Source organism: Amborella trichopoda, chromosome 1, assembly GCF_054954075.1.
Source record: "Amborella trichopoda isolate Santa Cruz 75 chromosome 1, AtrichopodaSantaCruz75HAP2 v2.0, whole genome shotgun sequence".
In the NCBI taxonomy this organism is placed as follows: Eukaryota; Viridiplantae; Streptophyta; class Magnoliopsida; order Amborellales; family Amborellaceae; genus Amborella; species Amborella trichopoda.
Window position 1 is genome coordinate 60,602,092 of NC_142336.1, and position 13,081 is coordinate 60,615,172.

Here is a 13,081-nt window from a genome sequence, read left to right on the forward strand (position 1 = left end):
AAAACTTTCTAGAACTTCCTAATTTATCTCTAATTGTAGGAAGTCTTTTTTTGAGAAATGTTAACTTCTAGGAAGTCAAAATAATATTTCTAGGTCAAAACTAACTCTCACAAAAATAGGAACATAATCTTTTCTTTTCTTTTTAAAACAGATTTTCTAACTAACCATACTTAAAAAACATTTAATAGAAACAAGAACTAAAAGATTAAAGAAGGGGGGACTTGTCACCCCTATGGGCCCCACGCTCCACCCATGGGTGTGGCACATGTGGGGCTGGATCCAAGTGCCGCACATGTGCCCTTTGCTACTCATATAATTTTGAAAATACTCTTTTTACAGGAAATTACAGCAGAAATAATTTAAAAAATTCTAAAAAAAATTCCTAAAATCCACATAAACATTCCTAGTATTGAAAATAAAATATCCAGAAGCGGATTGGTACTGTTGGGTCAAAACCAATTGACTATAAGGGCATTCCATCGGACACAGTGACCATGATCCACAACTGTCTTCTTATACCAACCCACCGAAACCCACTATCTCATGCATAGTCACGATTGTCTCGTAAAAGCTGGCCAATAAATAGTAGAACCACATTTTCAGAATGTAGATTACAGTTCCTCCCTTAAGAGCAAGTCAAACAATGTTACTGTAGTACAATTGGGACTCTCTCTATGCACATGTACACGTATTCCTCTGTAGGGTTGCTTCTCGATAAGGTTGTCATATGTACATATTGTGTGGAACTTTGTTGAAGATTTTGTAGGGGTTTGTGGAGAGAGCGCCCTCTTGTACTATAAAGATGCATGCATTTAAGTTGCTCTTAGGGGGGACCTGTAATCCACATATTGGGACTATGGTTCCACTTCTTATTGGCAAACTTAGACGGGTCAATCACGAGTCCCTGCACTTGATTGTGGGTCATGAGTCCAGTTAGGTTGGAGAAGACAATAGTGGATCGTGGATCTTGGCTCGAGTGGAGTGCCCTGACATTCACTTGTTTTTTGACCTATTAGGTACCTATCCACCTCTAAGTTATATATCTATTTCTTTTAGATTTTTGTGGATCTTCAGAAATATTGTTTTAAACTAAATCGTTACTGTGGGTTTTTGATTTTTAGAATTGTAAAATATTTTTATTTGCTTAAAATCCCTAGAAGGGTATTTATGAAAATTTAAAATTATCAAAGCGCTTTTCTGAAAATTTTTTAAATTGGTGGGAACCATGTTTGTGTGTTTTTTTTGGGGGGGGCCCACATGGGCTACACGCCCCACATATTGGGGTGCCCAAGGTTTCCCAAATTTTATGGGAGACCTTATGATGCATAATTTTTAGGAGGATCCTTTTTGAAATATTTTGTGAGAGATTTAAGGGGATCTAGATTTTGATCATTATTTTATTTTCTGATTATCCTTATGTGAGAATAAGAAATCTGGAATATTTTGGATTACTCTGGAATATTCTAGAAGATAAGATTATGATGAGAAAAATCTAGATTATTTAAAAGTGGATATATGTTACTCAGGGGATAAGGTTCTTAAATATTCACTCTAAATCATGATGGCTGATCTTGGAGATGAATGACTCAGATTTATTCTTTCGCATCCACAAATTACCTAAATATTTTCTAAATCTTGCCGAATCCTATTTAGATTGGGTGGCACTATCAACTAGCAAGAGTGGGGGTGGTTTTAGTGCCCAATATGCCAAAAAATCTGGGGCAAATAACTCTGGCAGTTATCATAATGTCAAAGGAGAAGAAAGCTACAAAATTAAAAATGGTTCATGAGTTGGGTAGCCAATATTATGCCCCAACTCAAGAGCGGGGAAGGGATGATGAGCGAGTTTGAGGTGCATCTTGAACTTGCAAGGAGGACAGTTTAGAGGAGATGTACTGCCAGCAGAGCAATAGGCGAGGTATAGAGGGCATAGTTCTCTGGGGGCTTCCTTAAGTCACATTGATGATTGACAATTTTTTTTTTTTTTTGTGGGGGGTGGAAGGGGTGTGTGTGGCTTACCTGGTTTGATCAGGCCTATGAGATTCATGGAGAGGGAGGGCTGGTGAGCAGTACACACTGACAATCACTTTGGGACCACGCAACCTAGGGCATTGAGTGTTCAGGCCACTCCATGCCCTAGGCCAGAGTACACACCTGCCTAGGGCATGTGTTGAAGGCAATCAGAATGTTATTTTATGATGCTATCATCCATTTCATTCTGATTGTCTTTCTATGCTTTCACCTGAGTAGATGATCATCAACTCCAACTTTACAAATCTCAAATACTTTGGACCTTAATAAGCATTTTTTTAATTGTGCATGGAGTGTGGACTAATGTTATATGGAGTGTATGGACTGTGTTATGCATTCTTAATGTATCATGCCTCAATATGCATTTTTTACACAGAATTTGGACTTAAAACAGTTGGACTAGACACCTCCTACCCTTGTTCATCCACCAAGGCTGCCCAAAAATCTGGATGGCCGCCTAGGTGTTGGGCGGCCAGGACCACCCCAGCCGCCTCGGCGCTGCCCGGCATTTTTGGGAACAATGCTTGCTCTTGGGGGGAACATGTAATCCACATACTAAGATCGTGGTGCCACTCTTTATTGGCCAGCTTTGACAGGCCCACCATGAGCCCCATGCATCACTGTGTGTCATGGGTCCATTGGGTTGGTTTGAGAAGATAGGTGTGGATCACGATTTCTAGAAAGGGTGGAGTAACTTGACAGTCACTTTTCTTGACCCAATGGTACCGATCTACTTCTAAAGGTATTTCAGAGTGTTCTAGAAGTTTTAAGAACTCCAAAAATATTGCTTTCAACTTTATTTATGCTCATAAAATTTTTAAATGTGAAGCTTAAAACCCTAAAAAGTGCAATGTTGATATTTTCGCAACTTGTAGGGGCATTATTTTTTTATTGGGACCCATTGGGGGGGGGAGGGGGGGCAAGGGCCAAACCTCCACACATGTGGGTACCATATCAGTGTGGGATGTAAGACCGATTTCAGCCACATGTCACACATAGGTTGGATGTCCCGCTTGTTGAGGAAGTATTCCCACTAGCTTAAGAAACCTTCATAAAATCTTTGAGAATAATTTGAGGGAGAAAAATTAGATATCATCTTTTATTTTGTGGTGTAAGAAATATTTATAGAATATTTGATATTTGACTTTGAAGTGGATCTTCAAGTTGACTTTGATTTCCATACGAGTAAGAATCTAGATTTTACGAAACTACGGAAGATCTCGTTCTAGTCTAACTAGGAGTGGATAATTCAAAGCATAAGGTTCCCAGGTTCCTTCCTAATCATGATGGCTGATTTCAGGAAGGGATGGCTCTAATTTGTTTTCTCTCTCATATTACATATTACTTGAGAATCCTATGGTCAACTGAATCCCAATTGCGATGGTAATACCCTAGGGCCTTCAGGCATATTTAAGGGGGATCCTCCCCCTCTTTCAACCCATCCTGAGCTTAGCCCTATCTCTCTCTCCTCTCTTGCTCTCCCTCTCTCTCTCTCTCTCTCCCTCCCTCTCTCTCTCTCTCTCTCTGTCGCTAGGTTCCTCTCTACTGGTGGGGCACACCACCTACGGCATAGAAAGGGGGCATGCCCAAGCCTGACGTCGTTGAGTGTGGCGCCACATAATGGCATGCCTTGAAGGTTTAAAGGGACCCTAGTTCTAATAGCCCATGCTCTCAGCCCCCGTTCAATTAGAGGGTATTGCCTGAACTAGGCATAGAGAGGGGGCATGCCCAAGCCTGACTTGGTTGAGTGTGGTGACACATAATGACATGCCTTGAAGGTTTAAAGGGACCCTAGTTCTATTAACCCATGCTCACAGCCCCCGTTCAATTAGAGGGTATTGCCTGAAGTGCTTCCCAGTTCAGAGGATTCAGTAGGACCAAAGGATCATAATGCACCATTGGTTTGGTAAACGGGCGTAGGGTGTGCTAAGTCCCAAGGGGGTAACCTAAGCAAAGGTTCAGTAAGTTTGCCCAGTTTCTTTATCAGCTTATTTTCAATTCTTGATTTATGTGAGTTTTAGAATTCTATTACAAGTCCCATTTGAATTAGGATTCCCACTTGGATTAGGACTCTTACTTGGATTAGAATTCTTATTTGTATTAGAATTCATATTGTAAGTTTGAATTCAACTTTTGAACAAACTTTTATTTGGTAGTAAGAGTTAAAGATCCTAGATTGTTAGTAGGTTTATTTCTATACTGTATTGTGGCAATTGTAATCAGAAATTCTCGTTATTAATAAAAAAAAAAAAAAAAAGAGAAAACCTTGGAATTCTACATAGCGACACCTTTTTGTGAGTTACTTCTCGGAACACATACTGCAAATCAACTACCCTCAACACATCACCAAGTGGCAATTACAATAACTTCCCACTCTTACAGCCCATCGCGCGTTGTCACTACCATGGAAGCTTATCCCTCATGGGCAATATGTCAAAACAATAATAAATGTTCTACCAATCATGTCCCTCAACCATCTGACATGATGGTTTTCCCTATTCATCCAGAAAATAGCCAAACCCAGCCACCTCCTCATCTAAGTAGGGCCTGCCAAGCTCACAGTGTGGGGCTTGACTCCAGCCCTACATTAGCTATCATGGATACCATGGCACATAATATTCATTGTTGACTGTGCTGAAATGGATGATAGCATTATAAAATAACATTCTGATTGCCTTCAACACATGCTTCCTTATTGTCTAAGATTTGAACAATATATTAATAACAAATTAAGAAAAATATGAAAATATAATCCAATTTTCAAATTCAGTACTAGACATAACACATGGTCCATTGTCCATACACTCCATACCATAGTTACCCGAAGTGATCCGGAAATCGAATTGATTTAGGAATTAGAAGCACATAATCGTTGCCGGCCATAAGATTCCTATTTACGGAATTGATTTCCATACAAGAGGAATTTTAGGGGATGAGATTCCTATTTTAGGAATCGAGATTTAACCAAAATAGAATCAAGATCCCTACATGAATGGAGTTGAGATTCCTAGCTCTTTGGAATTGAGTTTCTGACCTAGTTGGAATGTACGAATATGGAATCGAGATTCCTTCATTTATGGAATCAAGATTTTGACATCTTTGGAGTCAAGATTCTGACGTGCTGCTGTCTCTTACGCCAGCAGGCGGTTGCCGTAGTACCCCATCAACCTTGATCCCCTCTCCCTCTACACCTGTCATCACCTCGCCGACTCTAGAGCCCCGCTCACACCATCCCCTCCCTACCTACCCATACTCCTCTCCCGAGGCCCCTCTTTGCTTGGGAACCCCTGTTTCTCCTTCCTCACTTCACCCTTCTCTAACCTTCGGCTCAATTACCGGCTCCATCCTCTCTTCCCTCTAGCCCCCAATGTACAATGGCCTATCCAGCTGCCCCCTGCCTCCAGGGTATCCTGCTGATCCCCGCAGTGGCGACCTTATTATTGTCTCTATACCAACCCCGTTGCCTTACCCCCTTTTACCTCCACCAATCTCGACTTTCTTGCCTTCCCACCTATTCCCAATGCTGAGGATCTCATCTCTTGGGATTCTCCTCTACCTTTTTCTTCCTTTCCTCCCCATTTGTATGACCTTTTCACCTCTCCACCCCCTCTCCCCCCACCCTCTCTCTCTTGATCCGGTTCAACGCGACTTCTTCAACCCCCCACCCCTTGTTCCCATTTCGGTGCCATCTACTGTTACTACCCTAGCGAAACCCCCTGAGAATCCCCTTGAGCAAATTTCGCCTTTGGAAGTCTTCGGTTCGGCTCCTCCCATCAACTTTCTCGATTTAGCTTCTGCTATCTTCAGGCCCACGCCTGAGGATGGGCTTACCCCTATTGGCATGTCTGTCTTTTCTGGGCAGTCATCAAGTCAATCACCACCTCCAGCGGTGGGAGTTGCTATCAGTTTGTGCTCTTCTAGTTCTTCATCTTCTTCGGAGTCCACCCCCTCTCCAATGTCAGTTGACTCAACCTTCGTCAATAGGATGGATCGAGCACAAGGGAAGATTGACCACGTTATGGGTGTGATGGATTTTCCCTACTATGGACTAGGACCTTTTCATGAATTCTTCAAGTCAAATGCTCAATCAAGGTTCAGGGTAAGTCGCAAGGGCAAAGGGAAAGTGGCTAATTTGGCATGTACCATTCATTACGACAATGTTCCAAATCTCTCTCTTCTACCTTCTTCCCCTGATCCTATTTCTCATGGGACTCCGGTTAGGCGATCCCCGAGGATCTCCGCTTTTCTAAATGTTAGTCTTCTCTTGGATTATTCGTGGGTTAGGCCTCGCAACCAAAAAACAGGCTGTTAGGGATTTTTGCCACAAATACAACCCCTCTATCCTTGCCCTCACTGAAACTAAAATGCATACTACTCTCCAACAGGTTAGATGACTATGGGGTCGTCGTCCTTGCCAATGGGAAGCTCTCCCCGCCCTAGGGGCCTCGGGGGGCATTTGGGTGATTTGGGACCCAACTGCTCATGCCATTTCCCAAGCTCAAATTGCAACCTTTTCGGTCTCCATCCTCTTATCCAAAATTTTTGGTGGCCTGCAATGGAAATTCATTGCGATCTATGGTCCCAATATGGATACCCTGAGACCTTCATTCTGGGATGAGTTAAACTTTATTGCCTCCTTACCCCACCCTATCTGGTGTCTATGTGGGGATTTCAATGTGACCAGATAGTCCTTTGAAAGAAACACCTCATCTAGAATCATTCCGCCCATGTGAAGTTTTTCTTACTTCGTATCTCACAATAACCTTTTGGATCTGCTCATTCAAGGAACACAATTCACGTGGTCCAACCATTCCTCCAACCCTTCTCTCTTTAAGCTGGACCGTTTTCTTGTCTCCCTAGATTGGGGCTCCTCTTTTGCTGGATCCCACATCACTGCCCTACCTAAACCCACTTTTGACCACTTCCCTTTACTGCTAGATACCCACCCGAACCTTCCAGATTTGACCCGAACCTTCCAGATTTGAGTTGTCCTGACTTGAAGAGCACTCTTTTTCTTCGAGTGCCTACCCTCCAGTCAATTTAAGCTTTAGATTTGATTGAAGAATCCAGGCCTGTCTCAAAGTTAGAGCACCAGAGTAGGATCCAACTCAAATTGGATTTACAGAACATTCTCAAGAAAGAGGAGATATTCTGGTTCCAAAGATCTAGGATCAAGTGGCTTAAGTCGGGCGATCTGAACACTGGCTTCTTCCGCAAGACAGCGAATTGCGGACGCCGTGATAACACTGTCTCCCATCTCATGTATTGGGATATTTTGCTGGATCAACCTAGGGAGATTGAAGAGGCCATTCTATCCTACTTCAAAAACCCATTCTCTGTGCCTCAAGGGCTGAGGCCCACTATGGGGGATTTATCTTTCCGTACCTTACCACATACTTTCCCTCACCCCCCTCTATAGTGGCCATGGCCTGGACATCCTTCACACTTCCCTCTATAGTGGCCATGGCCTGGACATCCTTCACACCTCCCAAGATATTTATACTTTGTTTTACATCCGTAAATATGAGATTCAAGATATCCATTCGCTCCTGTATAAATAGGAACTATCTGTTCTTCCACCGCGAGAGGGGCTGCTTGGGATTGTTTGAGCAACTTGCGCAATCGTTGACCTCTTGCCAATTGATTCTGAGTTCTCTTTAAGGCCATGACCAATTCCCCAGTTGGTCCTATACATGTGACCAGCTATTAGGAAAATAATCGCAATAGCCAAATGATGGTGTGCAATATCGGTCAGCCATAGACCCCCTATTATTGGATCTAATCCTCCATGAAAAGTAAGAAATTATGTGTATTTTGATCAATTCAAGGTAAAAAATGGGGTTGATCCCTCAGCAAAACTGATTAGCGAGAGATGCAGGAAAAACCTAAGCGGGTCTTTCTCAATGATCATATCGAAGGGGCTCCAATGCTATCAGGTGAGGACAGAAAAGTACATTCCAAGAGAAATTGAGCAAAAAGCTGCTGAATTTGCCTATTTCTGGGGCGTACCAATTGAAGTATTTCGAACCAAGGATGGATACTTTCTCAGCATGGGGTAGGAAACCCAAGAATCCTTTTTCATACAACTGATCTTTGTTCGGAACAACTGCTCATTCGATATGCAAATAGATAGGGATCCCATTCTTTATTCCAGCTCAATCCTTTTAGTAATAGATTGGGCTGAATTTAATTAATATTGGGGGAACAAAATTTTATTGGCCTACAATCGACAAAATTATGTGGTAATCTTATGTAACCTTCAATGATTCAATAATTTCAAATTTTCTTATGTAAATTGAAATGACTCCCGTGAATTTCCAATTTGAAGGGGCTTATTCACCACCAGTCTTTTTCCCACCTTAGATTTGTCACTGGGACGAGAGCTTGTGCCAACCACCTCTTGCTGTTTTATATTTGCAGTGCGTCCCTTTTGGACCGAAGCAAGCCCTGACCATAGAGTTGATTTATTGAGGTTCTCTTGTAACTTTGCTTCAACTTTAAGGCCAAGTGATGTGCTTCTTCTTCAAGGCTGAAAATTCGATGTATGATTGGCTCATCTTGAATCTGAATTTTCAGGCCACACACATAGCTTTTAACGAGCTGATAATCATTATCGTGGATCTCATCTCAGCTCATTAAAAGGTAGAATTCATTTCTGTACTCTTGCACACTCAAATCCTTTTGTCAAAGATGATGAAATCTCCGATTGATTCTTGCACATCATCAGTGGGTACAAATTTATCCTTCAAACATGATTTCATCATTTTCTAAGTTGTCATTTTATCTTTTACTTTTCTAACTCGACACTTTCAACTGATGCCACGAAATTAGGGTGTGGCCCTTTAAACAAGAAGCCACAAATTTAACCTCTCATTTGATGATTCTTTCGAAAAAGGGTTCAATAATTGCAATCCAATCCAAATATTCATTGGGCTGTAATTTTCTGCAAATTTGGGCACATCAACCCTGGTACTTCTAATTCGTACCTTCAAGAGCTCGAACTAAACGATATTTGAAAACACTAGGTTTGTTTCTCACCTGGTTTTGGAACGGGTTTAATCTCCAACTCGTGCTCAGATTCATCACTTCCGTTCGTGGCTAAACCTTGATCATATTTATTTGGGCGCACTTCATACTCTCCTTGATCGGCTTTGTTGCACCTCGTGTGCCTGTTCCTTAAATCTCCTCATTATTTCACTAGATCTTCCTGCACAGTGTACCACTGCGACCACCTTGACCTCCTCTGATAGCCATTGCGCAAACTTGCATTGTATCCTCGGACACTTTGGGAGATCGACCTGCTCTAATTCCAGATGATACAAATTCATATAAAGGAAAATAAATCAATGGATGCTAAGCCTAGCTTCAATGGCTGTATGAATTCAATTGAATTTCTGAGAACAATATTCGAAATAACTATAGATTAATGGAAGTTAACACGCCTAGCTTCAAGGGCTCTATGAATTTAATAGAATTCAATGTTCTGATAACAATAATCAATTCTGAATGAAAACCATAACTTCACCCTATTTATAGGCCTTATTGCACCCCCTAATCCTAATTCTAACATAATTGGAACTCCTAATTAAAAGAAAACCCATTTTTTGACACTTTTGCCCCTGAAAAAACAAAGTAATACAAATTTTTCTTAAAAACAGCCCTATAGTGATATACCAACTTTGCTTAGTCATAACTTTTCAATTTGATGTTGACGTCACTATTTTTTTTGAAGAGGGGGACAATATGTTATATATAATGATGCATACAAAGTTGCTGAATCACTATTATGACCTCATTTCGGAAACAGCAACATAAGCCCTATTAGCTGATCAAGCAATCGGGCATGAAAATGCCTCTAAAGCCCTAAATGTCAGGCCGGAAATTTGCTTTGCAAAGTCGCTCTGATCACCTGAGCATGTCTAGGGTTTCAATTCCCCTGAGTTTGGGACCCTCCGGAACTGGCCAGGGACCGATTCTGAGTGATAGGTGGTGCTGTGCCCAAGTTACCAAGTTTTGCACCATTGAGTGGAGGATTAAGTGGAAGATGGAGTAGAAGTTGATGACGACGATGAGGTCACTGAATTTGATGGTGACACAAAGGGCCCTAATAGTGAGCACGAGCAGGAAACCTCAAAGGGGTGGGGGGGGGGGGGGGTGAGTACCAGGGCTGGATTAGCTTTGGGGGCTCTGGATTAGGAGGGACTATTGAAGTTACTAAACAAATGTTCAACAAGGTGGATTCAGCTGCCTACGCGGCCAAAGGTCCTGGCCATCTAGGCTGCCTAGGTGGATGCCCATATACCTGCAGCCTGTAAAAAAGGGGGGCCTTTAGGCCCTTGAGGATGATTTTGGGAGGCTCTGTTGGTTACGGAATCCCCCTGATTGAGTGTATAGAACATCTATTATTTTTTTAAAAAACATTGTTTCATAGCTTTTAAAGAACATCAAATGTGTCGCTCCTTTTCAATATTTGGACAATCTAAGGAAAAACAAAACCTGGCATGCTTGAGTTTATTGACATTCTTTTAGGATTGAGTTTCCCAATCTTAATAAATGTCAAAAAAACTCAAAAATAAAATCTACACTTGAATGGGCCAATAATTAAAAGCCAAAAATGAAAAAAAAAATCTACATAGACAGTAACCAAATTGAAAAGAAAAACAAATCAATGCCCAACTTCATAAATATCACCCGACCTAAACCAAGAAAAGAAATGTATATAATCTCTCAAAACCCAATCAAACTTGGCCCTATACGGCCAGGCGTCCGAATTTTCTTTCAGGATGACCATGATCAAGTCTCATCAAATGCTAAATGGGTGATCTTCGTGAGAATTTCCTCGAACATATTTGCAATCACATTAATTACTAGATTTAGTTGATTTTTAAATACATTTTTATGATAAATGGAGTCTCTAATCCAATCAATACGGATGATAATAATAAAAACTGTACTTCTTTTCTAATATTGGAGGTTCAAAGTATCTACATGGACTAATAGCACTGCATGCTATACCAGATTGATGTATTTATGAATGCATCATTTGATGCCCTGCGAGTAGATATTGGACTTCTCCAAATGACTTTGTCCTCGCTGAACACAAAAGTTACTGAAAAGAAAACCAGTTTTTCTGTTGCTGAGCGGGCGGTGAACATTATCGCACAGCAGTGCGAAGCCTCTCTTCAGATTCTTCAATCCTTGTGCCAGCAAAAGTTGTTTCGTGAACGCCTTCTTAAAAATAAGGTAAATCTTTGTGGGTACTTATCTATTTCCTCGTGTTATGGGTAAATGGATGGCAGTTCTTTTAATGTTTCAACTCTTAGAGTTTCCTTACTGCTTTTAGTTCTTGTGATTCATTGTGTTGTATTTCTTTTGCTCTCTGTTTTCAGGACCTCTGCAAAAATGGGAGCATTCTTTCTCTGGTTCTTGCTATCCTGAGGTTGAATATATCACGTCATTTTAAGGAATCTTCCACCATTGTGGCGAATGTGTCGAGGCTGAAATCTAAAGTTCTATCAGTTGTAAGTTCCATTAGAATTTTGCATGCCTGAATTCCAGATTCAGCTGGAGTTTTTCCGTGTGCACTTTCCTTCCCGTCAATCTCCTTTCTACAAATTTATTTCCTTCCCTATTTACAGCTGAGGCAATTCTGTGAGGACGAAAGCATTTCTTACTTGGATGAGGTTGCCAGCTCTCCGAGAAGCATGAAACTGGCGACATCTGTTGCATTAGAGGTTGGTTCCCAAACTGGCAGAATATTGGTTTACAAAGAATACTGCGATGTATGTTGCTTGTTCTTGATCTCGTGGAGTCCAAATATTTTGGTGCAGGTTCTCGAGTTACTGAAGGTTGCCTTCAGCAGGGAACCTAAACAAATTGATGATTCTGTTGTCAACTGTAACCCGAAGGGTTATTTGCTTCTCAATTGCATGCGTCTTGCTGATATTTTCTCTGATGATTCTAATTTCCGTTCTTTCATTATGACGAACATTGTAAGGCATAATCCATGGTCATCTTTGTTCTTTATTACTGTGACTTAATTATCATTTGCATCCAGTCACAACCTTTGATCTATTTATCTGGCAGACTAAGGTTTTGGCTGAGATTTTGTCTTTGCCCCATGACAAGTTCGTATCCAATTGGTGCTTGGCTGATATTCCAGTAATTGAGGAAGACGCTACTCTTGAATATGATCCATTTCTGGCAGCAGGCTTGGCAATTGCATCATCAAAAGTTGCTCGCTACACAGCCTTGACAGGGCCTAGCCTTCTTGATGAAACTAATTCTGTTTGCAGTTTAGCCTTGAATTGTATGCCTCTTATCCCCCATGTTCAGCAGAGGACGTCTTTCTTGGTCAAGATAATTGCAAATCTGCACTGCTTTGTGCCAGATATATGTGAAGGTTTCAGTTTGACCTTTTAGTTTTCTTCCTTTTTTTTTTTTAAGTGGATGTTTTATTTCTTGCTGGTTGGTCTGTGGCCTTAATTAAGCTCTTTGTTGATCACAGAGCAAGAGAAAGACCAATTTTTCAACAAATTTGTTCAGTGCTTAAATACGGGGACATCTAACTCTTCTGCTGGAGTTATCTACCATGTTGATGCGCCAAAAACCATCATGATTTGCGAGAACCTGTGTAACTCTCTATCTTTTGATGGGATTCTACAGTCTTGCTAAAATTCATTTATTTTGTGGCATGACATTTTTTCTTCTCAAATCTTCTGAGGAGATGAGCATGATGTGCAGGTTCCTTGTTGGAGCATGCAATATCTCTTGTTCCAACCTTACTGAATGAGGACGATGTGCAACTTCTGAGGTGATTGGATTCTCGAGGCTTTTGCTTGTTTGCTATGTCAATGTATTCCTTCAAATTTAATTTCCTTAAGTTGATGGCTTGAATATCCTAGTCAAGGTTGTGGAAGTAGGTGGTTTCTAGGAATAAGTCATTCATTTCTTATCTTTAGTTTCCTGAATATTGGTAAGATAATCGTCTCTGAAATGATCGTTTGCATATAAAAGAAGCTTCTTCACTGTCTTTCAGTTTTCAAATTTT

The 13,081-nt window shown here is 41.1% G+C and overlaps 1 protein-coding gene across 14 annotated transcripts in view; it reads left to right on the top strand.

The window, feature by feature from the left end:
- LOC18440510 (sequence-specific DNA binding transcription factor ATNDX) overlaps nt 1-13,081 on the top strand; it is a 39,604-nt gene that overhangs the window by 12,018 nt on the left and 14,505 nt on the right. For 13 of the 14 annotated variants that reach the window (XR_016044166.1, XR_016044164.1, XR_016044174.1 and 10 more), the window contains 7 exons: nt 11,050-11,274; nt 11,421-11,552; nt 11,670-11,765; nt 11,862-12,023; nt 12,118-12,433; nt 12,539-12,664; nt 12,775-12,844. Coding sequence is in view for 10 of the 14 variants with exons in the window: in XM_020671455.2 (XP_020527114.1) it covers nt 11,050-11,274; nt 11,421-11,552; nt 11,670-11,765; nt 11,862-12,023; nt 12,118-12,433; nt 12,539-12,664; nt 12,775-12,844 (1,127 nt within the window). In the remaining 4 variants the exon portion in view is untranslated. Of the gene's footprint in view, nt 1-2,618; nt 2,774-11,049; nt 11,275-11,420; nt 11,553-11,669; nt 11,766-11,861; nt 12,024-12,117; nt 12,434-12,538; nt 12,665-12,774; nt 12,845-13,081 lie in introns of those variants that run through there. The other variant, XM_020671459.2, reaches the window with a different exon arrangement.